This window comes from Martes martes (genome assembly GCF_963455335.1).
Source record: "Martes martes genome assembly, chromosome: 9".
NCBI lineage: Eukaryota > Metazoa > Chordata > Mammalia > Carnivora > Mustelidae > Martes > Martes martes.
In genome coordinates this window covers 98517607-98543525 of record NC_137896.1, presented here as the reverse complement: position 1 = coordinate 98543525, position 25919 = coordinate 98517607, and the positions used below count along the sequence as shown (strand labels likewise).

The 25919-nt window shown below is 36.5% G+C and overlaps 1 protein-coding gene across 1 annotated transcript in view; it reads right to left on the bottom strand.

The window, feature by feature from the left end:
• DNAH6 (dynein axonemal heavy chain 6) overlaps nt 1-25919 on the bottom strand; it is a gene marked incomplete at its 5' end in the record, with an annotated part of 237936 nt that overhangs the window by 171122 nt on the left and 40895 nt on the right. Inside the window, 9 exons of the mRNA XM_080813644.1 lie at nt 4823-4966; nt 5505-5618; nt 8426-8554; nt 11763-12014; nt 14640-14792; nt 15640-15791; nt 19477-19597; nt 21957-22157; nt 23684-23800. Coding sequence (XP_080669770.1) covers nt 4823-4966; nt 5505-5618; nt 8426-8554; nt 11763-12014; nt 14640-14792; nt 15640-15791; nt 19477-19597; nt 21957-22157; nt 23684-23800 — 1383 coding nt within the window. The remainder of the gene's footprint in view (nt 1-4822; nt 4967-5504; nt 5619-8425; nt 8555-11762; nt 12015-14639; nt 14793-15639; nt 15792-19476; nt 19598-21956; nt 22158-23683; nt 23801-25919) is intronic.

The following is a 25919-nucleotide window of genomic DNA, read 5'->3' as shown; positions in this document are numbered from 1 at the left end:
GGACAGGACTGGAAGAGATTATGCTGAGTGAAATAAGTCAAGCAGAGAGAGTCAAGTATCATATGGTTTCACTTATTTGTGGAGCATAACAAATAATATAGAGGACAAGGGGAGATGGAGAGGAGAAGGGAGTTGAGGGAAATTGGAAGGGGAGGTGAACCATGAGAGACTATGGACTCCGAAAAACAACCTGAGGGTTTTGAAGGGGTGGGGGGTGGGAGGTTGGGGGAACCAGGTGGTGGGTATTAGGGAGGGCACAGATTGCATGGAGCACTGGGTGTGGTGAAAAAACAATGAATACTGTTACGCTGAAAATAAATAAAAAATTTTAAAAAAAAGAAATATGATCAACTCTATGTCTATAAATTCAACAATTTGGATAAAATGGACCATTACCTTGAAAAATACACTACAAAAGCCCCTCAAGAAGAAATAGATAACCTGAATAATTCAATATGTATTAAAGAAATATTTAAAAAAATCAATTTGTAGTTAAAAGCCTTCCAAAAAAGTAGACTTCAAACTGAAATGGCTTCACTAGTGAATTCTACTAAACACTTAAAGAAGAAATAATATTAACTCTATACTATTTCCTCCAGAAAACAGAAGAGGAAGGAACCCTTCCCAACTCATTTTAATGTACAAAAAAAAGCCCCTAAAATTAAAAAATGAATTCAGTAAGATCACAGGACATAAGATCAATATACAAAGGTTAAGTATTCAATAGTATTCTGCTATATAGCAGCAACGAACAATTGGAATTTGGAATTAAAAACATTATTACTGGGACGCCTGGGCGGCCCAATTGGTTGAGCGTCTGCCTTCAGCTCAGGTCATGATCCCAGGGCCCTGGGATCGAGTCCCACACTGGGGTCCTTATAGGGAGCCTGCTTCTTGCGTGCTCTCTCTCTCTGACAAATAAGTAAATAAGTAAATAAATAAATAAATAAAATCTTTTTAAAGACCCCAAAATACTATTTAGGATAATAAAAAAATTTAATTATAAAACTAACAAAATACATGCAGAATCTGTATATTGAAACAGCAAACTTCAATGAAAAAAATAAAGGAAGACAACTAAATTAAGAGATATGCTGATAAGACACTAGAAAATTCCTTCTGACTAAGATGTCAGTTCTCTTCAAATTGATCTATACATTCAACACAATCTTTCAAAAATTCAACACAATCTTTCAAAAATTCCTGGCAATTTTTTGTACATATTGACAACTTAATTCTAAGATTTATATGGAAGGGTAAAGGAATTCGGATGGACAAAATGTGAAAAAGAACAAATCTGGAGGACTTACACCTACCTGATTTCAAGACTTACTATAGTTATCAAAACAGTATAGCATTGGTGAAAGAGTAGACTCACAGAACAACAAAATAGAATAGAGTCCAGAAACAGATTAAAAAAGATAGTCAGCTGACTTATAGCAAAGGTCCAAGGGCAGTTCAATGGAGAAAGGGTAATCTTTTCAAATAATGGTGCTGGATCCAGTGGACATCCATATGTGAAAATAGTACACCTTGACACATCTCTCATATTTTATGCAAAGTAACTCAAATAAATCCTAAAAAATGTAAGAAAAGTAAAACTATAAAACTTCTAAAGGAAAATACAGGAGAAAATCTGTGTGACCCTTAAGTTTAGCAAGACATTTTTAGATACTATACTAAAAAGATAGTCCATAAAAGCAAAGAATATAAATTGAACGTTATTCAAATTAAAACCACTTGCACTCTGAGAGTCCCTGGTAAGGGGCTGAAGAGACAAGCCACTAACTGGGAAAAAATATTTTCAGGTTATGTATTTGAAAAAGGAGTTGGATCCAGATTACAAAAAGAACTCTTAAAATGCAATAATCACAAAACAAGCAACCCACTTAAAAATTGGGCAAAGAGCCACACAGACATTTCACCAAAGAAGTTAAAAGAATGGAAAAAAGACATTTAAATTACACTCCACCTGATTAGTCACTGGAAAAATGCAAATGCGACGGCCATGAGATACTTCTATACATTTACTGGAGTGACTAAAATGAAAACCAAATCAAACCACACAAAAACCTCCCAACCAATAGCAAATGCTGGGGAGGATGAGGAACATCTAGAATTTTCACACATTGCCCATGGGAAGGCAAAATGTTACGGTCCTTTGAAAAACAGGCGAGTTTCTTATAAACATATACTTCCCATGCCACCTAGTAATTCCACTCCCAGTTCTCCACCAGAGTGAATTAAAAACTCGTGTTCACTCAAAAGCTGCACATGACTGTTGAGACCATCTTGTTAATAATTGCTATAAAACTGGTCACAACCCAAATTTCTTTCAACAGGTGAATGTAAAAACCAACGGTCATAATCTATATAATGGAATTATTACTCAGCAATAAAAATCAACAAACTATTAATTCACCTAACAACATGGAAGAATTTTTTTAAATTTTTTATTTCAACTCAATTAACATATAGTATATTATTACTTTCAGAGGTAGAGTTTAGTGATTCATCAGTTGCATATAACCCCCAGTGCTCATTATATCACGTGCCCTCTTTAATGCCCGTCACCCAGCTACCCCATGCCCTCCTTCCTCCCCTCCAGCAAGTCTCAGTTTGTTCCCTATAGTTAAGAGTCCCTTATGGTTTGTCTCCCTCTCTGATTTTGTCTTATTTTTTCTGCCCCTCCCCTATATTCATCTGTTTCGTAAGAATCTTTTTTTTCAAGCATTCCAATTCACAGAGATGTGCAACTATCACCACTACCTAATTTTAGAACTATCACTGTGAATTATCTGTAACTAACTAATGACCCCAAAAGGAAACCCCATACCCATTAGCTTTCATCACCCAATTTTTCTCCTCCACAGTGCCTGGTAACCACTAATTTACTTTCTCTCCCTATTGATTTCTCTATTCTAGACATTTCATATCTATGACACCATATGCTATGTAGTCTTTTGGTGTTTGTCTTCTTTCACCTAGTATAACATTTTCAAGGTTCAACTATGCTGTAGCATGTATCAAAACTTCATTCCTTTTTATTGCTGAATAATATTCCATTGTATAGATACACTATATTTTGTTGATTTATTCATTATTTGATGGACATTTGGGTTTTTTCCACTCTTGGCTATTATGAATGATGCTGTGAACATTACAAGTGTTTGTGTAAACATGTTTTCAATTCTCTTATATAAATGTCTAGGAGTGGAATCCCTTTTGAGAAACTGCCAAACTGATTTCCAAAGAAGCTATATCACTTATAATCCCACCAGCAACATATGAGGGTTCCAATTGCTCTAGATCCTTACTGACACTTAATACATAATCTATCCTTTTGAGCATAGCCATTGTGGTGGATGTGGACTGGTAGATCATTGTGGCTTTGATTTGCATTTCCCTGATGGCTAATGACATTCAGTCTTTTCACATATCTTCTTTGGGGACATATCTGTTCAAACCTTTTGCCCATTTTAAAGGATTACTTCTCTTCTTATTTTTGAGTTAGAAGAGTATGTTATATATTCTGAAGAGAAGTACCTGGATGTATTTTAAATGCATTTTTCTAGGTTAACACTGCCAGACCCAAAGGGCTACATATTGTATAATTCTACTTATATCATATATAAAACGAAGAACTTTAGGGACAGAAAACAGGACAGCTGTTGCCTGGGGTTGGCTGACTACGAAGAACAGCATGTGGGAATTTGAGGGTGATGGAAGTATTCTGTATGGTACTGGTGTGTGTTTTTGTTTTTGTTTTTTAAAGATTTTATTTATTTATTTGACAGAGATTACAAGTAGGTGGACAGGCAGGCAGAGAGAGAAGGAAGTAGGCTCCCCGTGGAGCAGAGAGCCCAATGTGGGGCCTGATCCCAGGACCCTGAGATCATGACCTGAGCTGAAGGCAGAGGCTTTAAACCACTGAGCCACCCAGGCACCCTACTGGTGTGTTTTATACATGACTCTACCCATTTGTAAAAACCCATAGAACCATATACCACAAAAAGTGACTTTTACTACATGCAATTATTTTTTTAAAAATCAGCCAGAACTCTGAAGGAATACAAGATGAACAAAGACTGTGACAAATAAATTTGTTTATAATCATATGCTATAACCACATGAAGGGCAAAGGAAGAAGAAAGAGGCTGACATAAGAAACTTTGGGGAAGTGTTTTGACTAGATATTGTAAAACTAAAGAGGGAGAAACTCCAAAAATGGTCTTCTTGTTGTGCCTAAAGTTTTGCCTACTTTCCCTACCCATGTCTTCTTTTACTTCATCTTCCTTTATTTCATCTTTAAAAAAATCTAAAACTGCTTAAAAGGATAAAATCATAATACTTTTTTCATTCCCATTTCAAGTACTGGTTCAGCAGTGATAGGTTTCAAAGAGTCAGCCTCACACACCCACTGCTGGGCTTCCCAACCGTTGTCACATCATAGCACATCTGGAAAATGGCATATTCCGTAGGTATAGTGGTATACATGGACACGGCTGCACTAGCCTCATTTGGCTGTCTGAGGTCTGAGTGGATCAGTATCTTTGCATACCTACAACTCATTCCTGCACTTGCTCCCTACCACCTGGGAAACTCTTACTCTGAATGCCCCTTACAAAGGTATTCAATTGCATGTTTTGGCCAGTTGAAGATAGGGATGCAACCTGCCTCTGAAAAAACTGAATTTGTCTGTTCTTTCTTTTCTCTCTGCAGAGCTAATTTAAACAGGGAAGAATTCCTGACTTTAGTCTCATTAGCATCAAGTCATAATGGACTGACCTGGAGATTCTGAAATAATTTCTACCGAACTTACCTTTTCTTTCATTTTTTCCACCTTATGCTTTAGCTGGGGAACTACACTGTTGGGTGGCAAGCCTTTTTCCAATTGAGTCACAAATTTGGCATATTTAGAAACTTGACTATTTAGGAATTCTGGATCCAGGCAGTCAAACTTGGACTACAAAAATTAGAAAGAGAAAAAAATTAAAGCATATGATAAAAGTAGAATTTTTTACTTTACTCAGATTTTCCAGTAGTTAAATTGTTTCAAGACCAATGGAACAGAATAGAGAGCCCAGATATGGGCCCTCAACTCTATGGTCAAATAATCTTGGACAAAGCTTGGAAAAATCTAGGAAAAAATATCCAGTGAAAAAAAAGACAGTCTCTTCAATAAATGGTGCTGGGAAAATTGGACAGCTATGTACAGAAGAATGAAACTTAACCATTCTCTTACACCATATAGTAAGATAAACTCAAAATGGATGAAAGAAAGAAAAAAAAATGGATGAAAGACCTCAATGTGAGACATGAATCCATCAGAATTCTAGACGAGAACATAGGCAGTAACCTCTTCGACATTGCATAAGAACTAAGAACTAAGAACTAAGACTACTCCAGATTGTTAAAAATAATTCTTATTATTAGGATATTAAGTTTAATTAATAAAAAATTATTTCAGGAGTGAGAGTTTTTTTAATTTTGTTTTGTTTTACCTTTAACCATTCTTGTTGGAGTTTATCCCATTCAGATAAAGAATCCCAAAGCAATTGTTTGAGCTTCAATTCAGCACTAACTTCTTCCAGAGCTTCAAACTTCGATACTTCTACCTTTAAAAATATAATAAGCAAAACACACTACTTAGTTTTTAGACATAAATATGTTATGTTATCCTCCTATCAGTAATTCTTGATACAGTGACTGTTTAGAAGAATATGGGTGGGTCCTAAATAGGGAAGTAAAAGCAGAGATAGAAACAATTGAAAAAAATAAATCATAAACCCTATGTATATTCAAATTTCCACTTGAGTGGTAGGATATAACTCTTTATATTTCCTTTGAATTTAATGTTCAGCAAAGACATAAATATGATGAGTACCATGGGCATTCTTCTTCAAGTTGGATCATACATGCCTGGCCTTTTTTAGGAAAACAAATGAGTTTTCAGAGGTACTCATTTCCTTTGGGGCATGCATAGCTAGATCACAGAAGAGGGAGATGTCTGTGCAGTAGCTTGTGGAGGGGATGGGAGATTTAATATGGAAAGAACAGCCTTGTTTCTACCCCTTTCTAACCCCCTGGGCTGTATATGAACCCTGTAGAGAGAAAGACTGCAAGAAAATCTGAAGAAGCTATTTTCATAGAAGCGTTTTAAAACTGCCTTGGCTTAGAAGTGAACACACACCCAGGGGGGTTGTTTGCACAGAAGCTGTGAGCCCTGTGATAAGCCAGGGCTTTGAACATTCCATCCAACAGCAGCTGAATACACATTCTTTCCAAGTGCACACAAGACATTCCTTAGGATAGATCATATGATAGGCTACAAAACAAGTCTTAGCAAATTTAAGATTAAAAATATACCAAGTATCTTTTTCAGTCAGAATGGTTTGAAATTAGAAATCTCTCAAGAGGAGAGCTAGAAAATTTACAAGCATGTGGAAACTGAACAGCCCACTCCTGAACAACCAGTAGGTTAAAGGGGAAATCAAAGGGAAATTTAAAAAAAAAAAAAAACTTGAAACAAATGAAAACACAGCATGCCAAAACCTGTAAAACCTGCTGTAAAAGCAGTTCTGAAAGGGATATTTATAGTGATAAATACATATGTAGAAAAAAAGTAGAAAGATGTCAAACCATTTTACACATTAAAGAACTTGAAAAAGGACAAACTAAGCCCAAAATTAGCAGAAGGAAGGAAATAAAGATCAGAGTGGAAATAAATTAAATAGAGACCAGAAAAATAGAAAAGATCAATGAAATTAAGAAATGGTTTTCCAAAAAAGCTGAACAAAATAGACAAACATTTAGCCAGATAAAGAAAAAAAGAGAAGACTTAAACAAATAAAATCAAAGTAAACTTTATACCACAGAAATAAGAAGGATTGTAAGAAACTACTATGAATAGTTATACGCCAACAATTAAATTATATCGCTTAAAAGAAATGGATAAATTCCTAGAAACATATAACTTAGCAAGACTGAATCAGAAAGAAATAGAAAATCTAAATAGACCAATAATGAATAAAGAGATCGAACCAATAATCAAAACCTCCCAACACAGAAAAGTCCAAAAGTAGATGGCTCCAGGAGCAGATGGCTTTACTGGTGAATTCTACCAAACATTTAAAGAAGAATTAATGCCAATCTTTCTCAAGCTTTCCCCCCACCAAATTGAAGAGGTGTGAATACTTCCAAAGTCATTTTATGAGATCAGCATCACCCTGACATTAGGGATCTAATCTTGTCCTCCTCAAGAATAAGAAGTAATTAGGCCAATTAGGTCTTCATTCCTATCTCCCAAATGATTGAGAGCTGAAGAAGGAAGGGTAGACCTGAGGTGATCATGAAAGAAGAGTTAATCAAGTATGGATACAGAGTGTGGAAAGAAGGTGACATACTTTTTTTTTCAGGTTCTGGCTCAAGCTGTGCTATCCTTTCTGACCCAAGAAGTGTCCACCTGTTATAGTTATAACTTTTTATCAAGCAGTGTTTCCTCAATACCTTACTTCCTACTACACACTATCCTATTTTGTAGATCAGTTAACTCAGCCTGGGAACAACTCTGAACCCCAGTTCTCCAATGCACAAACCTCAAGTACTGCACCAGTGACATCATCTAGAGTCACACTCATTATTTTGCAGATTGCCTGCACTAAGCCCTGGGATCTGGAGGGGAAAGCTCCTCAGATCACTTTATAGTCATCCATTTGGGGCTCAGGAATAAATAGGTACATTCCCATGTGAGGTCCAGCCACTCCTCCAAGACTGCTGGAGAATCTAACAAAACCTCTCATTGCTGGTGGCTCCCTGGGTTTGACCCTAGGAATCTCTTTTTTCTATTCTCTTTTCTTTTCGATCTCTTTAATAACTGTTCAGAGCACTTAAAACTCTTAGTCATTTCTCTTCATTTTTTTTTTTGAGGCATATTGTTTAGTCTTTGAAACCCACCCTTTTTTGGGATCCATCTATACCCTGGCTTAGCCAAATCTCTTCTTTCACCAAATTAGCACATCAAACCAGGGCAATATTCATGGAATCATAACACACAGAAATGTAAAAGAAGCTTGAATATTACTTAATATTACTTAAGAGAGACTGGAGGGGTTTTAACTGACCACGTTAAACAAGCCACCTACATATTTTAACATAGAAAATAAAGTTCCTGGTCTGAGGGTTTACCTGTAATTCATCATTAATTTTTATTTAGAAAGACATTTTGTCTCTCATGAGTACTAATCTTTAAACATCTCAAAAGCAGAGAACGCACCATATTTGTATTTCAGATTCTTCTGGCACAATGACTAGCACATAGGTATCCAAACACTGAAGGTTAGGGTCACATTGTTGAGGGTGGTGGTGCATCAATGCCATTTCTATGCATATGTTTTAAAAAACAGACGTGTAGAGCTGTCCTTACCTTAAAATTCTTCTGATAGGATTTATACTGAAACGCACGTTTTTGAAGATCATCTAGAACTACCTGCAGCTCATTCAACATGAGCTTTATTTTGTCTTGGTCAGTAGTAATATCCAAAATCTGTGGATCCTGTAAAATTAAGATAATTGATTAGTCATTCCTACTTTTCGATGTTGACCAATAAATTAAATGAGTTCAAAAACATTTTTTAAAAATATTTTTCAAATTCTCTTTTCATTCTGATTTCTAGAAAATGTTAAAATGGTTGCTTTTCTGCATTTTAAAGCAATAGATGTACCTTTTAAAAAAGTATAGAAATAAATAAAGAAGTGTCATGGGGACAACATTGTTTTCAAATAGTACCTAATATATTTCCTCCCATCTACTTTCATTCCCTACACTTCCTCAACCAGCATGACTTCAGGTAAGGAGAGGAGCATGCAAGAGGGAAGAGAAGGAAGAGGACATGATATAAGGGAAATTCCCATTGTACATTCACAGAAATAGGAACCCTTTTGATTTCTGAGAGGTAGGAAGAGGGGAGATAAAGAATAAGTAGTCAGACATCAGTTTTTCTGGCTGACCTGTTGAGGTTGAAATCCTACCCAGTGAATGGGAATGGAAAGGTTCAGGAGCAAAGGAGGAACACCTGACTAGGTTTAGGAGAATCTGAGAACTGTTATGACCATAGCTTTGGAGGATAATCTCTGATTCATCATGGTACTGCATTCAAAATGGCAACGTGTTCTAGAAAAAGCTAAAGGAAGTGTCTAGGGAGAAGGGTCTTCATGGTTTGGTGTAGCACTTGGTGGATCATAAAGTTCTCATGTGTCTTGATTCTGGCAATGGGAACTGCTACAAGGACTGGAGGACTAGAACGAGTCTGAGGTTAGGAAGAGGAGGCCACAGATCACTTGAGACTGTAGACTACAGCAGAAATGATGGATTACAGTAGCAGGGTCCAACATGGTACCCAAAGAATCCAGAAGGACCCTCAGCTATCAGCTGCTTGGGACAACCAGGCCGAGCCCAGCCAATGCACTAGAAGTTCTGTGGTCCAGGGGACAGTAAGAGGACTGGATGCCCTTTCCCTCCATCCACCAGAAAGAAATGCAGATTTCCACTTATGGGGCAAGAGGTCATGGAGATGATGGTGGCAGAGGTGAAGAAATGCCCAATAGGCATTCTGAATTGAATTAAAATCTAGCAGAAAGAGATCAAGCTAGAATGAAATAGACATTTCAAACTGAAATAAATTGTGTTATCATCACTTGTCACACTGAGGTTTTTTTTTTTTCCCAACTCCCTCCATCATCAGGAGTAGAGGTCTTGACAGCAAGATGGTATCATTTATAGAAATATTAAGGTTGCAGTTCTTTGTTCAAGAGTGATAATAAATTCATTTCAAACCCACTATGGAAGAAGCAGTTGATGGAGTGAACCTCTACTGTCATTTTTGTGTTTGTGCATCATGCTTTTTACATGAAGCACTTGCCAGCACTTTTGCTCTCTCTAGCAATCCCCATACACGTATATAGTCAATAGCAGATTATCAACCACTGGAAGCAGACTGCCTAAGCTTGAATCCTGGCTCCTCCATCTATTATTTGTGTGACCCTGTGTTACTTTACCTCCTTGTCCCTTCATTTTCTTCTCTATAAAAATGAATAATAAAACCTTATTGGTGTTCTGAGAATTAAATGAGTTAAAACATGCAAACATATATAAGAATGTTCCAAGAAACATTATTTATCATTGTTAAAAACTGTAAACAACCCCAATATCCATCAGCCATAGAATAATTAAATTGTGTCATACAATGAAATACTGTATTGCAACAAAGGTGGATAACCACCTCCACTCATAGCATCATGGGTGAATCTCAGGAATGTAACAAAATCAAATAAAGGGCATACTTATGATTCTGTTTAATGGAAGTTCATAAACAAGCCAAACTAATTTATAGCATTAGAATTCCAGATAGTGGCTTCCTTTGGGGAGGAAGAAAAGGCTAGTGATTTGAGAGAATCCTAAAGGCACCAGTAACATTATAGTTTTTAACATGAATAATGGATATTTGGGTGTGTTCATTTTTCTGGTAATTCATGAAGTTGAAAAGTTATTATAGTATGTACAGTTTTCTCTGGGTGAAAAATACAAAAATATCTCAATATAAAAATAAAAACAATACGAGGTCCTTAGAACAGTACTTGACATATACTAAGTGCACAATAAATGCTAGCTATTTGTATGCTTCCATGTCAATATGTAGAAACATATATTGTAATCTTTAATGTCTGCATTGTATTCCTTTGAGCAAATGTACCCTAACACTTTTTATTCATTCTCTGCTGATGAATATTGAAATTTTCCTGACTTGATTATGATTTTACATGGTTTTATACTTCTGTGATCAGATTTAGTTAATGTTAATAAAATAGATTACAAAATTAAATTTTCACGTATGCTTCTATTAAGAATCACACAGCTATCTCTGCTAAATTCTTTAAAAATTTCCCTTGTACCTTTTGTATAGTAAAATTGCTGCAAGTTAACAAAATATCCTTCATTATCATTTATCAATGTAAATCTGCTTCCTCCTAAATGGGAATTTCTTAATATGTACCTATGCAAATGTTAAAATTGTGGTAACAGCTACAACATATGTTAAAAAGTTATAAAAGCATTCGTTTCAAAATAATAAATACAAGTCAGGAGAAAGAAAATATTACATATGCTTTACTTTCAATAGTCTGGAATTTATTCAGTACTTAGAGGTTCAGAAACATGTTCAGTTTTGAATAGCAGCTCAAAGACACTGTTAATTGATTAGAATGAAACCACAAAAATAGAACTTAATCAAATGGAGAAAGACAACTATCATATGATCTCCCTGATATAAGGAATTTGAGAGGTAGGGTGGGGGGTTTGGGAGGTAGGAAAAGAATAAATGAAACAAGATGGGATCGGGAGGGAGACAAACCATAAGAGACTCTTAATTTCACAGAACAAACTGAGGGTTGTCAGGGAGAGGAGGGTAGGGAGAGGGTGGTGGGGTTACGAACATTGGGGAGGGTATGTGCTATGGTGAGTGCTGTGAAGTGTGTAAACCTGGCGATTCACAGACCTGTACCCCTGGGGCTAATAATGCATTATGTGTTTATTAAAAAATTTAAAAATTATTTTAAATAAATAAATAAATAATAAAAATTTTAAAAAACAAAAAAAATAGAACTTAAGTCAGATTAAAATGAACTATGATCCTAAAATAGCTTAAGTAAAATATAATAGTCCAATTTTATACAGATTTTTCAAAAAAAATACTGCTTTAGCTTACCTGTGCTTGTAGCTTTACTTCATTCACTTCATTGGTTAGGTCTTCAAGATCTCTACCCAAATGCTGAGAAAATTGCTTAATCATTGTTTCTCGGTCACCCACAGATTTATCGATGGCATTCCGAACTGCAACAATGGACGGCTTCATGGTAGCAAAAACAGCGAAGTCTTCCGGAGGTGTGGGGACCTGATATTGTTCAATGAGCTTGTACATCTGAATCACTACGTTCCCTTCATCTTCAAGGCTTTCTATCTAAATAGAAACATTGGTTGCTGGTTAAATATAACAGAGTCCGGTCATTCCCTTTCAGTGGTGTCTACTAGGAGACTGTCGCTGTGCACCCTGAACAGCACACATTCATAATCTGCGCAGGAGGGAGGTGCTTAACGGTAGGCTGCCCCTGGCTGAAGCCTGCCGGGTGATAGAGACAGTCGTTGCTGTGGTACAGGTAATCAGGTTCAGGAGGTAAGTTGTTCAGAGCTGAGCACAGTTAGTATGACTCTTACAAAAGTTTACTGTTCTCTTTTCTCTCTCTTTTGGTCTCTAGTAGCATCAAACAATGCCAGTATTTGGTTTTTAGGGACAACATACCATGAGGGGGCTCGGTTGCAGTATCTGAGCTTCTAGGCATGCATGCTGAGCAGGGATTGTCCCTGGGAAGCCCCTGAGGTGTGCATGGGTCATGTGTGTTCCCTACTCTCCTTTAATAAATCCTTTTATTATCTTCAACAGACTACTCAACATCTTCACTTTGATGTCCCACCTTCAGCGGACAGTGCCTTTCCTAATTTTCTGGGAAGGGAGTCTCCAGTTTGGGGGGAACCCTCCTCTCTTTCACTCTGCCACATGGCTAAGGAGGGAGCAGCCAGGTGCACACAACCTGACCCAAACCCTATCATCAAAGCCAAGAATGACCACAACCCCCCAAGTCCTACAACAGCACCTTGTACCTATACACATTATATAATAATTATCTGTTTTCATTCTGGACTCGGAGCTCCTTGAAGGCAGGTGTGCTCATTGTCATAACCCTTGTACCCTGCAAGTAGGTGTTCACTAAATTTTCTGAATGAATAGATGAGGTTCCAAAGAAAAGCTGTTCACGTGTAGAGAACATTTCCCTAAGGGAAACTGCTTCCCCAACACAACACCCAGAAATGCACAGATAACCTCATGGAGATGGGAAGCTGTCTGGCTTTTCTGCCTGACATCTCCTTCTGGAACTACAGAGTAAGACCAGTCCTCCCTCTGCAACATGATCCTACCTTCCTGTCATAGTTTATACAACAGCATGGGGGTTGGGAGGCTGAATGCATTCATGAGACATTTAGAATTAATATTGGGAGAGAGAGCATCTCTCTCGGTGGCTGGCTGGACTTGCAGTACATAATCTGCGAGCAGCTGCTGGCCATATTTGCTGCTGAGGAATGAAGCAGCAGAAGCAGTCTGTCTGCAGAGGGAGAGAAGTAGAGTAGATCTTCAGAGAAATGCAGAAAGAACAGATGGAGAGAAGGAACTACCGGGGTTTCCTGCAGGTTCCTCATTCCTGGTTCTGCTAAATTCTTAAGGCTATTTACTTTTTTGTTGAAGGGGTGGGGTTCTTTGGAATACTACTGAATCCATATATAGGGTCCCCATTTGGCCTAAGCTGGTTCAAGTGAGCTTTAGTTATTTGTCCAAAGCGCCTTAATGACCACACCTACTAATCAATACTTGGCATCTTTAGACTCCTGTGATAATGTGTAGGGAAACCTGAGGGAAAATCAGAATCATCTGCCCTTTTGCGAAGTTGCTTTTTTTTGAAATAAGAAAAAAAATTGTTATATTTAAGTTAGCGAATTGCTAGGTTGTGCACCAGAAACTAATGTAACATCATGTTTTAGCTATAGTTCAATAAAAAATAAATTTTAAAATGTCAAAAAAGATTGCTTTTATATGCACATAAAATAGCCTTTACTATTAATTCTGTTAATAATATATAACACACTAGCCAGTGATTAATGATTTATTTTACTCAGCTTATATTTCTTATTTGTAACATATCTTCGGTTTCCAGATATTTAAGAGAATAATTTTTCTCTATTTCAAATGCCAATTGGTATGAATGAAAGCTTATGAAAAAACTGACAATTGAAATTAAATGCTAGGTTGCCTGCCACAGGGAACACCCTGTGAGGAAGAAACCAAGTTTCTGGGAAGAAAGAAATAAGGGAGAAAAAGGAGTGTGTGTGTGTGTGTGTGTGTGTGTGTGTGAGAGAGAGAGAGAGAGAGAGAGAGAGAGAACACGTTGACCTCATCACCCATGTCATTAGAGTCCTCTGTTGACGGTTCTCTCCCAATCCCCCCTCCCTATTTAAGCTAGTTGAAGTGAGTTTTTTTCATTCCTAATGGTGAGGTTCCTGACTACTATGCAGATATGGGTTAAGGGTCAAGACTTATATTACAGTTCTATGATCATTGATCATAAATAAGAATTACAATAAGTTGTGACTAACAGCATTGGCTTTGCAGTCAGAGACAAAAATTTAATTCTAGCTCGAACACAATCTTTGTGCTCTTGGGCAACACAACTCTTTTTTTAGTCCCTTTTCCTCCTCTATGGAATGAGAAAAAATTGCCTACACTTCTTAAGTTTTTGCGAGGATTAAAAATGTAACATATATAAAAAAATTTAGTATAACTCCTGACTAGTAGTAAGAGTTTGATCAATGTGAGCTCACATTATTGCTGCGATGTAGGGCAATCACTTACACTGTCTGAAAGCGTTTCTGATACTTCAACAGCTGTTTATTGACCTTCAGTCCCTCAACTTCTCTTATTCGTCTTCCTTATCTACCACAAGGTCTGGAATATTGAGTTATATGAAAATCGACTCACCCTTTCCTGAATTTCATCAAGAAATACTAAGCTGTTAACATACTCTATGGTGGTAGTTGGAACAAATTCAAGTTTATACTCTGCATCTTGTGCCTCAGAGATAATGGCATCCACTTTTTTCTTGCTTTGACGGGGAAGCATATAATTTAGCACCTAGGGAAGAAAAAGAAAATGTGAATCATAACTATTTAAGTATTTTCACTTTATTAAATATTTTAAATAAATCCTAATTGAATGTTAAATCAGCAGGTATTGGCTCGGTCTTCTGTCACCTACAGTAGGGGTGTGCAGAGGTTTTCCGTAAGGTCAGGATCATGAATATTTTAGATTTGCAGGACATACAGTCTGTGTCACAAGTACTCATCTCTGCTCTTGTAGTGAGAAAGCAACCATAGGTAATACAAAAGCAAATTGTCATGGTAATATGTACAATACAGGTGACAGATTGGATTCGCCCTGTGGGCTATAGCTTGCCAACCCCTGCTTTACATCATTGTCTTGCTGAAAGTATTCGAGAACATTACATGTATACTCTGGCTCCAAAGGAAGACATGAAAGTTATTGCAGGATCCATACAAATGTCCTCAGCTCTACCACTCACTAAAATATGATCAGAACTTTAGGGAGTTTCAGACCAGGAAATTATGAACTTAACTGGATCTCAGGATCATAAGTCTACTAGCATTCCCACTAGAACACTGAGCTGTGATAGTGGTGTCTCTTCAGCAGGAAGCCTTGAAATGCTTCAACAAGGGAAAACAGAATGGGAATAAGAGACTAGTCCGAAGCCTGCAAGTCCCCTCCCTTCCCTCAACTGAAAATTCACTCTGCTTGGGACAAAAAGAGTTTGGGACTTTTCTTAGGAATTAAGGTTACCCAGTAAGTTATGTTAATTTTAAAATATTTACAATACTACAAAATGAAGATAGTCTATTTGTAGTGGAAAAATCATAAAATAATTATAGAGGCTATAATTAAATTTTTCCTAGTTAATAGTTACCTCCAAGCATCGCAAAGGTGATGGAATTAGCTTCTCTTTTAGCAGCTTTATATCAATGAGCAGCAATCCTACATTTCTGGTAGGTCTCAGAGCTACTGCATCTTTGTGCTGTCTGTGATATTTTTCCAGTTGTTCTCTAAAAAACTCAACATCTACATAAAATTATCATATAAAGAATACAATATGTCATGTTAAATTTTAAAGGATCATTATGAAATATATTAAAAATCATTGTATTTATAATGCTTTTTTCCTGACGTAGAATACCTTGAATAACTTCAAAACGTTAGTTCATAACACTTAGTATTTTATTCTTGTACTAAAGAAAATAATATTCAATAATAAAAATTTGTTTTTTGGCTCCTACTAATAGATGGCAGATGAAAATAATTTGTAATTGGGGCACCTGGGTGGCTCAGTGGGTTAAGCCTCTGCCTTCGGCTCAGGTCATGATCTCAGAGTCCTGGGATCGAGCCCCGTATCAGGTTCTCTGCTCAGCAGGGAGCTTGCTTCCCATTCTACCTCTGCCTGCCTCTCTGCCTACTTGTGATCTTTCTCTCTGTCAAATAAATAAACTCTTCAAAAAAAAAAAAAGAAAAAAGAAAAGAATTTGTAATTGTACTAAAGGATCTAGTCTGAAATGGACTGGATTTGAGAGCTGGGTTGAAGTTGGGTCTCATGGAAGGATTCTCCTATGTGACACCTTCACATAAAGCATTTTGAAGATATTAATAACAAAAATGTAGAACACAAGAGATTGAGCATAGCTGAAGTTATCTCCATTCCTCTTCCCAACACTTCTCTGCCAACCCTGCTCCCATATCATGGCTGAGGTCTTTGTCGATGTACATGTGCCATATGTTACAGTTGCATTTTGATCATCTTTCTATTTTCATTTTCTCCCTTCTCCAGTCTACCTGGAACCAGTGGAGACCTGATTACCTTTGAATATACTTGTATCGTACTGTTGGTCAAAAACAGCTCTTTCTAACATACCTGTAATACTCAACTATTTTACTTGTCTTTAAAATCCTGTACCCTCTGGGCCTGTAAAAATTGAGCTAACTTTGGAGTACGTGGGTGGCTCGGTTGGTTAAGTGTCTGTCTCTTGATTTCAGCTCAGGTCATGATCTCAGGGTCATGAGATTGAGCCCCACATCAGGCTCTGTGCTCAGCATGGAGTCTGCTGGAGATTCTCTCTCTCCCTCTCCCTCTGTCCCCTCCCTCCTAAGATAAATAAGTAAATCTTAAAAAAAAATTAGCTAACCATTTCTGAGTACTTCCTCCACAGATTGATTTCCTTACTGCTCCCTATTCTCTTTCTATAACGCTCCTCCACCATCCCAAAAAGAAAACGGTATTGATTCTTGTCTTTATTCATGTCATCTCCTCTCCTGACTATAAGGCTAAGTTTGACATAATATAAAGAATGCACAGTGTTAGAAAACCTAAGCTCAAGTCTTTAACCTATATTTGGCTTTGGTTAAGTCATTTAATCTTTCTGAGCTTCAGCTTCCTTGTAATATACAAAAGGGTCAACAATGATCTATCTTACTTCAGAAGGTTTAGATGTGACAAAATGAGGATATCAAGTAATCTGAGAAGTCCTCTGGTATGAAAACCTGTATAATGTTTCTTGGTCTAGTATTTTTCTTTTCTTTTCTTTTTTTTAAAGATTTATTTATTTATTTGACAGACAGAGACCATAAGCAGGCAGAGAGGCAGGCAGAGAGAGGGAGAAGCAGGCCTCCCGCTGAGCAGAAAGCCCAAAGCGGGGCTCAATCCCAGGACCCCGGGACCATGACCTGAGCCAAAGGCAGAGGCTTCAACCCACTGAGCCACCCAGGCTCAGTATTTTTCAAACTTATTTCAACACAGAGTCTTTTTTCATGGTATCATTATCCTTCAGAATAATGGTCCAAGCATTGGAAATAGAGTAGATCTAGAAATAATTCAGGTGGAAAAGGAGAGATAACTCCTTCTAAAATTCTAAGATTAAAAAGTGAAGAAACCCTATGAGTGCCCTTAGACTATTTGGAGAGCCAACACAAGAATAATGCATACACCACAAGAAGAGAAGAAATAGGTAGAGAGGTTAAAGAAATAATAGCTGTGAACTTCCCAAACCTGAGGAAAGAACGAGGCATACAAGTCCATGAAGCTAATAGATACCCTATTATCTCAATGCAAAAAGACCCTCTCCAAGACACATTATTATGAAGCTGTCAAAAGTCAAAGATAAAGAAAGAATCTTAAAGGCAGCCAAGGAAAAAAAAGAAACTAACCTATAGAGCAACCTCCGTTAGACTATGAACAGATTTCTCAGCAGAAATTCTATAGGCTAGGAGAGAATAGAATGATATATTCAAAATATTGAAAGATTAAAAATTGCCAGCCAAGAATACTCTATCTAGCAAAGTTATCCTTCAAATATAAAGGAGAAATAAAGACTCTCAGACAAACAAAAGTTAAGGGAGTTTATCACCACTAGACCTCTCTTACAACAAATGTTGAAAGGAGCTTGTCTACCTGAAATGAAGAGAAAAATACACAAAGCTTTGAGTAAGGTGATAAACAGAATCACAAAATTATAAGTCTATTTTAGAATAGGGTGTTAAACAATTATAGCATAAAGATTCAAGGAAAAAAATCCTTAAAAATAGCTATAGCTACTATAATTTGGTAACAAACTCACAGCATATAAAGGGATAATTTGTGGCAACATAAGTATAAAAGGGGAGGAGGAAAATAAAAGAACCTATATAGGCAAATGACGATAAGTTTCTATCAGCAGAAAAAGGACTATCTTATCTATGAGACATCTTATCCAAACTTCACAATAACCACAAAGCAAAAATCTAGAGCAAAGACATGCACACACAAGTTGGAGAAACTGACCAAATCATCATAGAAAACCACCAACCTAAGAAGGTAAACAGAAACACACACAGAGAGAGAGAGAGAGAGAGAGATACAAAACAACCAGAAAATAAAAAATAAAGTGGGAGTAGTAAGTCTTCATTTATCAATGATCATCCTAAATGTAAATGGACTGAATCTACCCATCAAAAGGCAGAGAGTAGCTGGCTGGATTAAAACACAAGACCCAAACTATAGGCTGCCTTCGTAAGACTCATTTCAGCTCCAAAAACAAACAGGGACTCAAACTGAAGAGGTGGAAGATGATACTCCGAACAAGTCATAACCAAAACGAAGTGGATGTACCCATTCTTAAGTCAAATCAAATAGACTTCAAGCCAAAAATCATAATGAGAGACAAAGGAGATCATTATATAATGATAAAGGGGTCAATAGAACAAGAAGATAGAACAATCATAAGTATATATGCTCCCAATACCTGAGCACTGAAATGTTTTAAGCAAATACTAACAGATCTTAAGAGGGAAATAGCCAGGAATACAATAGTAGAGGACTTTAATACCCCACTAAATGGATAGATCATCCAGACAGAAAATCAACAAGAAATGGAATTGAATCACACTTTAGAACAAATGGACTTAACAGACATATATAGACCATTCCTTCCAACAGCAAAATATATATTCTTCTCAAGTGCACGTGCCACATTTTCCAGGATAAATCACAAAACTAATCTTAGGGAAGTTAAGAAGATCAAAATCGCACCAACTATGAGGATGTGGTGGAGAGTAATTCCACAGAAAAGAACCCAGAAATGAACCAACTGTTGGCAGTTGCTGGTCCGACTCTTTTGGGTAACCAATTCTGTCATTACACACCAATAAACAGAAACCTAGAGTACTATGAAAATTGACATCCCTCTCAAAAATAATTAGTTAGAACAAATGGAAAACTTACCAGGTTCTTGAAGTTTAAGAGCCTGTAGATCAAGACTTTCATTTTCCTTGAAGAATATCCGGAACTTTTCAAATGTAGCTGCATATAATTGGGCAGATTCAAATGCTGCCCGTATGGTTTCCTAAATGTTATAAATAAATAGACAAGTAAAATTATATTTTTTTCTGAGCAGAATCCAATTCAATATAATTAAAGAAACAAACACAAATGCCTTCTCTGAGTCCAACACTATGCTTGGACCAAGGGATATATAAGTGAGGGAAGATACCATCCTTGGTCAATCCAGTTAATGGATTCTCTTATGAAATTAAAACACACACACAACACACACACACACACACACACACACACACACACACAACCACATCTTCAAATCTGACTTTTGAAGAACTGTTCCTTATGATTAAAAGGAAGCATAGTTATAATTTTAAAAATCTTAAACAATTCCTCAATCCTTGTCTTTCATGACCTTTACATTTATGAAGAGTATCTTATTTGTGTATACGTGTACATACATTTTATACCTTCCAATGCTTAGATTCAGTTATATGTGTTTGATAGTAATACCACAGAAATGATATATGTTCTCAGGGCACCATGACGGAAGGCACATAACGTCAGTTTGTCCCATTACCTGTGATGTTAACTTGATAGTTTAATCTGGTGTCTGTCAGGCTTCATCACTGCAAACTTACTACTTTCCCCCTGAAATCAATAAATATCTTGTATAGAAATGCTTTGAGACAAAAATCCTGTTTCTCATTACACTTTTCCACTCTCACTTTAGTATGCTTCAGAGATTCTTAACTGTTTCTATGATAGACATTGTGGCGATTTTTCTTTATGTTGTCCTTCTACATTTATTAGTTGACATTCTGCTGTAAGGAAAAGCTTTCCCTTCTCATTCAATTCATTGCTTCATTCACAGTATGGACTAATATGCTTTCATCTTATTCAAGAGTTTATGATACTTTTATAATCAGTATTTATTTTAATGGTCACTTTGTCCCAGGGAGACCCTTCTATGGCCTTTATACTTGAAAGCCTATCTTGAATGGATAAAAATTCTTGATTCATACTTTCTTCCCTTGAGTTTCATTAAGAAATGCTATTTCATTATCGTCTTGCTTTACACATTGTTTTTGAGAAGTCTGATACTGGTCTAATTCTCTTACTTTGTAAGTTATTTTATCCTTGCGCTTAGAGACCTGGAGGAATTTTTCTTTAGTTTTAAAAGCTAATAGTTTTAAGAGGATGTAGGTCAATTTTCCAAGGTATTCTGTAGGCCCTTTAAATATATAGATTTAGGTTTTCTTTTCTTAGACTACAGTTATAAATGTTTGTTCTACCCTATGTCTTGTTTTTCTCCTTCAGAGCTGCCAATTAAATGTACATTATTTCTTCTTTGACCATCTTCTAGTCCAATCATTTTCTCTCTGTCCCTTTTACTTATCCATCTCTAGCTTATTTTCATTGTCTTGGTTGTTTTTCTGTCTTTTTTTCTTTTTTCTTTTTCTTTTTTTAAGATTTTATTTATTTATTTAACAGAGAGAGATCACAAGTAGGCAGAGAGGCAGGCAGAGAGAGAGGGGTAAGCAAGCTCCCTGCTAAGCAGAGAGCCTGATATAGGGCTCGATCCCAGGACCCTGAGATCATGACCTGAGCCGAAGGCAGAGGCAACCCACTGAGCCACCCAGGCACACTTTCTGTCTTTTTAATTATCATTTTTCCTATCATTCTCCTATAGTAATTATTAAATTTTCATTTGAGTTTATTCTCCTTTGGTCACCATGTAATTTTTCATTTCTGAGGTTAATTTATTTCCCATTTCTATTTTTAATTTTGATTCAATGTGATTTTACACATATTCAAATGCTTGTTTGAGGATATTTAGTTGGTACAGTAGCTTTTGTTTCAAGTTTTTTTGGGAGGGAAAGGAAGAAGTATTCATGAGGTCTTTTAATCTTCCTTGTTTTCTCCTTATCATAGTTTTACATGAATTTAATATATCTTCATTTCCTCAGCTTATGGACTTGAAGTGATTTGTGAGATTTATAATTCAAGGGTATTCTGTTCTGTCAGTGTAGCAATGTGCAGATTATTTAATTTTTTGGCAGCAGGGGAAAAGTTGGTGTACTTTGACTTTGTGGTTCTCTTTAGGCTTGTAGGACCTTGAGTTTTCACCAGTTGCTTCATTTCCCCTACACAGCTGCAACTTTAATATAATGCCTCTTCTTTCTACTTATCTTCTTCCTGGGAGTGAGGGAGTGCTGCTGTCTCCAATAACTTGCTCTTCTAAATCCTATCCTGTAGTTAGTGCTCTGACTTACTAGGACTTTAAAAAAGAAATCACTTTGTCATTTAGAAAGTAAGTAGCAATCATGTAGTTTAAAGATAAGAAAGGAAGAAACTTTACTACTCAATTGAGAATATTAAAAATTGAGAATATTATAAAATAGTTTTAGTAAAAGTAAATGTACCTTTATTTGAAAGATAATCATGTGAAAATTCTTATCATCATCAAATACTGCTGATAGGCTTGGCCCAGATCCACAAGTTTTTTCTTCAAGTTTGTTGTTAATGTAAGGTCTGGTAAAAGCATCAAAATATGTATCAGGCACAAGGTTAGGAACTGACAGCACAGTGTTTTGGAAATGATTAACAGCACCCGAAATACCATCCTGTTAGACAGAAAAAAATAAACATAAATATAAACATATATGATTGTATTTATGAATAATTTTGAATTTTTTGAAATGCTAAAATAAATAACTCATTCAACCATAACAAATACTGTGTTGATTCTGAGTTCATACAAATCATGTGAAGGACATGAGTTTTTTGGTTAAGAAGGGACATTCAAGAGCCCACTGCCTCAGAATGGGAGCTTCTAAGGTAAGGCCCCAACCAGAGGGAACTCAGTAGTCCACTTGTCCTTATAAATATCCTAAAATAAGCTATCTGATAAATTACAGAAACATAGATTACTGAATTGGAAGCAACCTTAAAACTCATCTGTCTTCTCATCTTACAGATGCATGAATTAAACCCTAGAGAAGTAAGTGGTTTCCAATGGTAAATAACCCATTAATTGTAAAGCCAAGAAGAGAATCTAGAAATTCTGATTACTAGTGCTTTTGTGCTACAGTATACCAGGAAACATAGACTCTGATTGGTTTACTAATCTACACATGTACACAAATCAAGAGGGCAGAATTCTAAGATGTCCCCCAAGGTACCCTCCCTCTGGTGTACATGCCCTGTATAATCCCTTTCTCTTGAGTATGGAGGGACAGAAGGCCTGTGAATATGATGGGATGCCACTCCCACAATTACGTTACATTATATAGAAAGTTAAAGAAACTTTGCAGATATAATTAAGGTCACAAATCAGTTGACTTTGAGTTAATCAAAAAGGTATACCCTCAGTACACCTGACTGAATCAAGTGAAGACCCTTAAAGGAGAGATTGGGCCCTTCCCAAAGGAGATTTTCTAACTTGTCTTGAAGAAGCAAATATCCATGTTGTAAACTGCTTATAGAGTTGGCCACATGGCAAGGAACTACAGGCGGTTTCTAGCATTTAAGGGTGGTCCCCTGCTGTCACCCCTCAAGGAAACAGGACCCTCAGTCCTATACTTACACCTATACAACTTGAGGGAACTTAGAAGTAGATCTTTTTCTAGTCAAGCCTTTAAGGGGACCTCATTACACCCAATACCCAAATGACAGCCTGGAGAAGCTTTGAAGCAGAAGTTGAGCTAAGCAGCGCCCAGACTTCTGACCCACAGAAACTGAGATAGCACACGGTTGTTGTTTTAAGCTACCACATTTGTGGTTATTTGTTACACAGCAATAGATAATTAAAAAATTTTCACAGATACAGCTAAATCTAAATTTTGAAATCTAAAAAGATTTAAAAAATTGTACTTATTATAGTCAATTCGAAATTTTGTATAGCATTTGTTCTCTTGATGGTATGCCTGACCAAACTCCCAGTCTGTCTCAAGTAAAGAAAATGTGCTAAAATTTTAGCTGGTTTTTATGCAGATGCAATACTGTGCACAGAACAGTATTTTATTTTCCTTCTGATCATTTCAGAGGAGGGACAGCAGCAAACCTGCCCATTACTTGAGAGTAAAACAGTTGCTTCGTTTCCCAAAAATGTAGTTATAGAAGGATGGATGCTCTACGAAGGAACACACACCAGAAAGTCTTCCAAAGAAGGTTCAAATAGTAATGACTGGACTGTCAAAATCAGTTCTGTGAGAAACATGGGGATGAGAGACTCGTCTTCTTCCTGCTTTTCTGCTGCAGAGGTCCCCTGAAATGAGCCCATTTGCAGTGTTATAAAGATGTAAGAACCAAGGTGTAAGGTAAAAGATGTCTGTATTACAAGAAGCATGTAAACTGAAGCATATACAATTAGTTGATTTCATAAGTTTGGTTTGTCTTTCAACAAATATTACCATAGAAATTAAAAAATAAAGACAAACATTGAAAGACTACACAATAGTACAAAACTTCCCACCTTATGAAAACACTATCAAGAAAATGGAAAGGCAAACAACAAGCTGGAAAAATATATCACTACTGTATATAGAATATAGGAGATTGATAATATTTATATAGAAATGTATTCGATATAGAAATTTATACTCATAATATAATAATTGATACCTAAATAGATATATACTAAAATAGAAATGTACTTAAATAGAAAATGAGCAAAGGGCATAATCTGACATTTCCTAAAAGGAATATACAAGGATCAATCCATCTCTTCCTTGATCTCATACTCAGGATAGTTTACTCAGTAACAACATTTATCGAGTATTTACTATGCGCCAAGCAGTGCAAGTACTCATGTTCCCACAGCAACCATATGAAGGTATCATTATTACCCCATGAGAAAAATAGGATCTGGAGAAGGAAAGACATTTCATTCAGGACACATTGGTTATTAAATTCCAGGCCAGCACTCAAACCCCAGTTTTTCTGACCACCTAACCTATGCTTTTATCCCTACGCTGAAGTGAATTACAGGAATATGACAATAAAAAGCAGTGATGTACTACTTTACAACCATCAGATGGACTGCAATGACAATGAATGATAATATCTATGTGTGGTTCATGCTCAAACACTGCTAGGAAGGTTGTAAATTGACACAAAACTTTTTGGAAAATTAATGCATCAGTACCAAAAGCATATTTCTGACCCAAGAATTCCATACCTAGGAATTTCCTCTAAGGGGAAAAAAATCAGAGATGTGTGAAAAAGGATGTTCTTTGCTTATTTGGAATAATAAGAAACAAATCAGGGCGCCTGGGTGGCTCAGTGGGTTAAGCCTCTGCCTTCGGCTCAGGTCATGATCTCAGGGTCCTGGGATCGAACCCCACATCGGGCTCTCTGTTCAGCAGGGAGCCTGCTTCCTCCTCTCTCTCTGCCTGCCTCTCTGCCTACTTGTGATCTCTCTCTGTGTGTCTAATAAATAAATAAAATCTTTAAAAAAAATAAGAAACAAAGATGTCTTTGCTTACTTGGAATATGAGAAAGTGATCAATGATAGAAAATTATTTAGCAGGTGCACAACAGTTATATTTCTATGTGAGAATATTATATGGAAAAGTACATATTGCCTTTGGAGATTTTTCACAATACATTGCTAAGTGAAAAAAGCATGTGTTAAAGCAGTAAATACATTACCTTTTTTCACATGGAAATAGTTATTTTTGGATAGCAGAGGATACTTTTCTTTGTATATTCCAATTTTCTTCACTTAGCATATATTACTTTTATAATTAGAAAAATAAATGTTACTTTCAAAATGTAATAGCACTTAAAAAAGGATGAATTGAGACTAGAGAAAGAGAGAAAGTCACCAAAAGGAATATGCAACTAAAATTCAACTTTTGGAGAAAAGGGAAACTATGGCAAGGTGCATGCAGCCTTAAAACTTCACAGGTGGGTTTCCTGGGGAGGCAGTTGACAGGTGCAGGTAGGAATCTTGATGAAACCAGACACACATGTTTTGCTATGTTTTTAGATATCTGGCATGAAGTTATCACCTGGAATGGAGCTAAGGGAAACTTACTGAGAAATGTGGATATGAGATGACATGATTTCTCTCTTAGCTATGCTAGAATGCAAAGATCTGTAATACTTCCTCTCAAATGTCTCAAATTACTATGTGTCTCTTAAGTTCAACATCCTCCCAAGAGGTTATTAACCCAAAGCACAAAGGTTTGCTTCCCCAATTTGCTTTTTCTCACCTATAAACCATTGCTTATCTTTCATTTATACCACCTTCCCTGCTTCTCTTGGCCAGTTCATGCGCATGATGACCCCCCAAACCACAAGCTTCCTTGGGGCAAGAATCCTGTCTATGCTTTTCATCATGATATACCAACATCCAGCATAGGGATTGGTACATTGTAGGA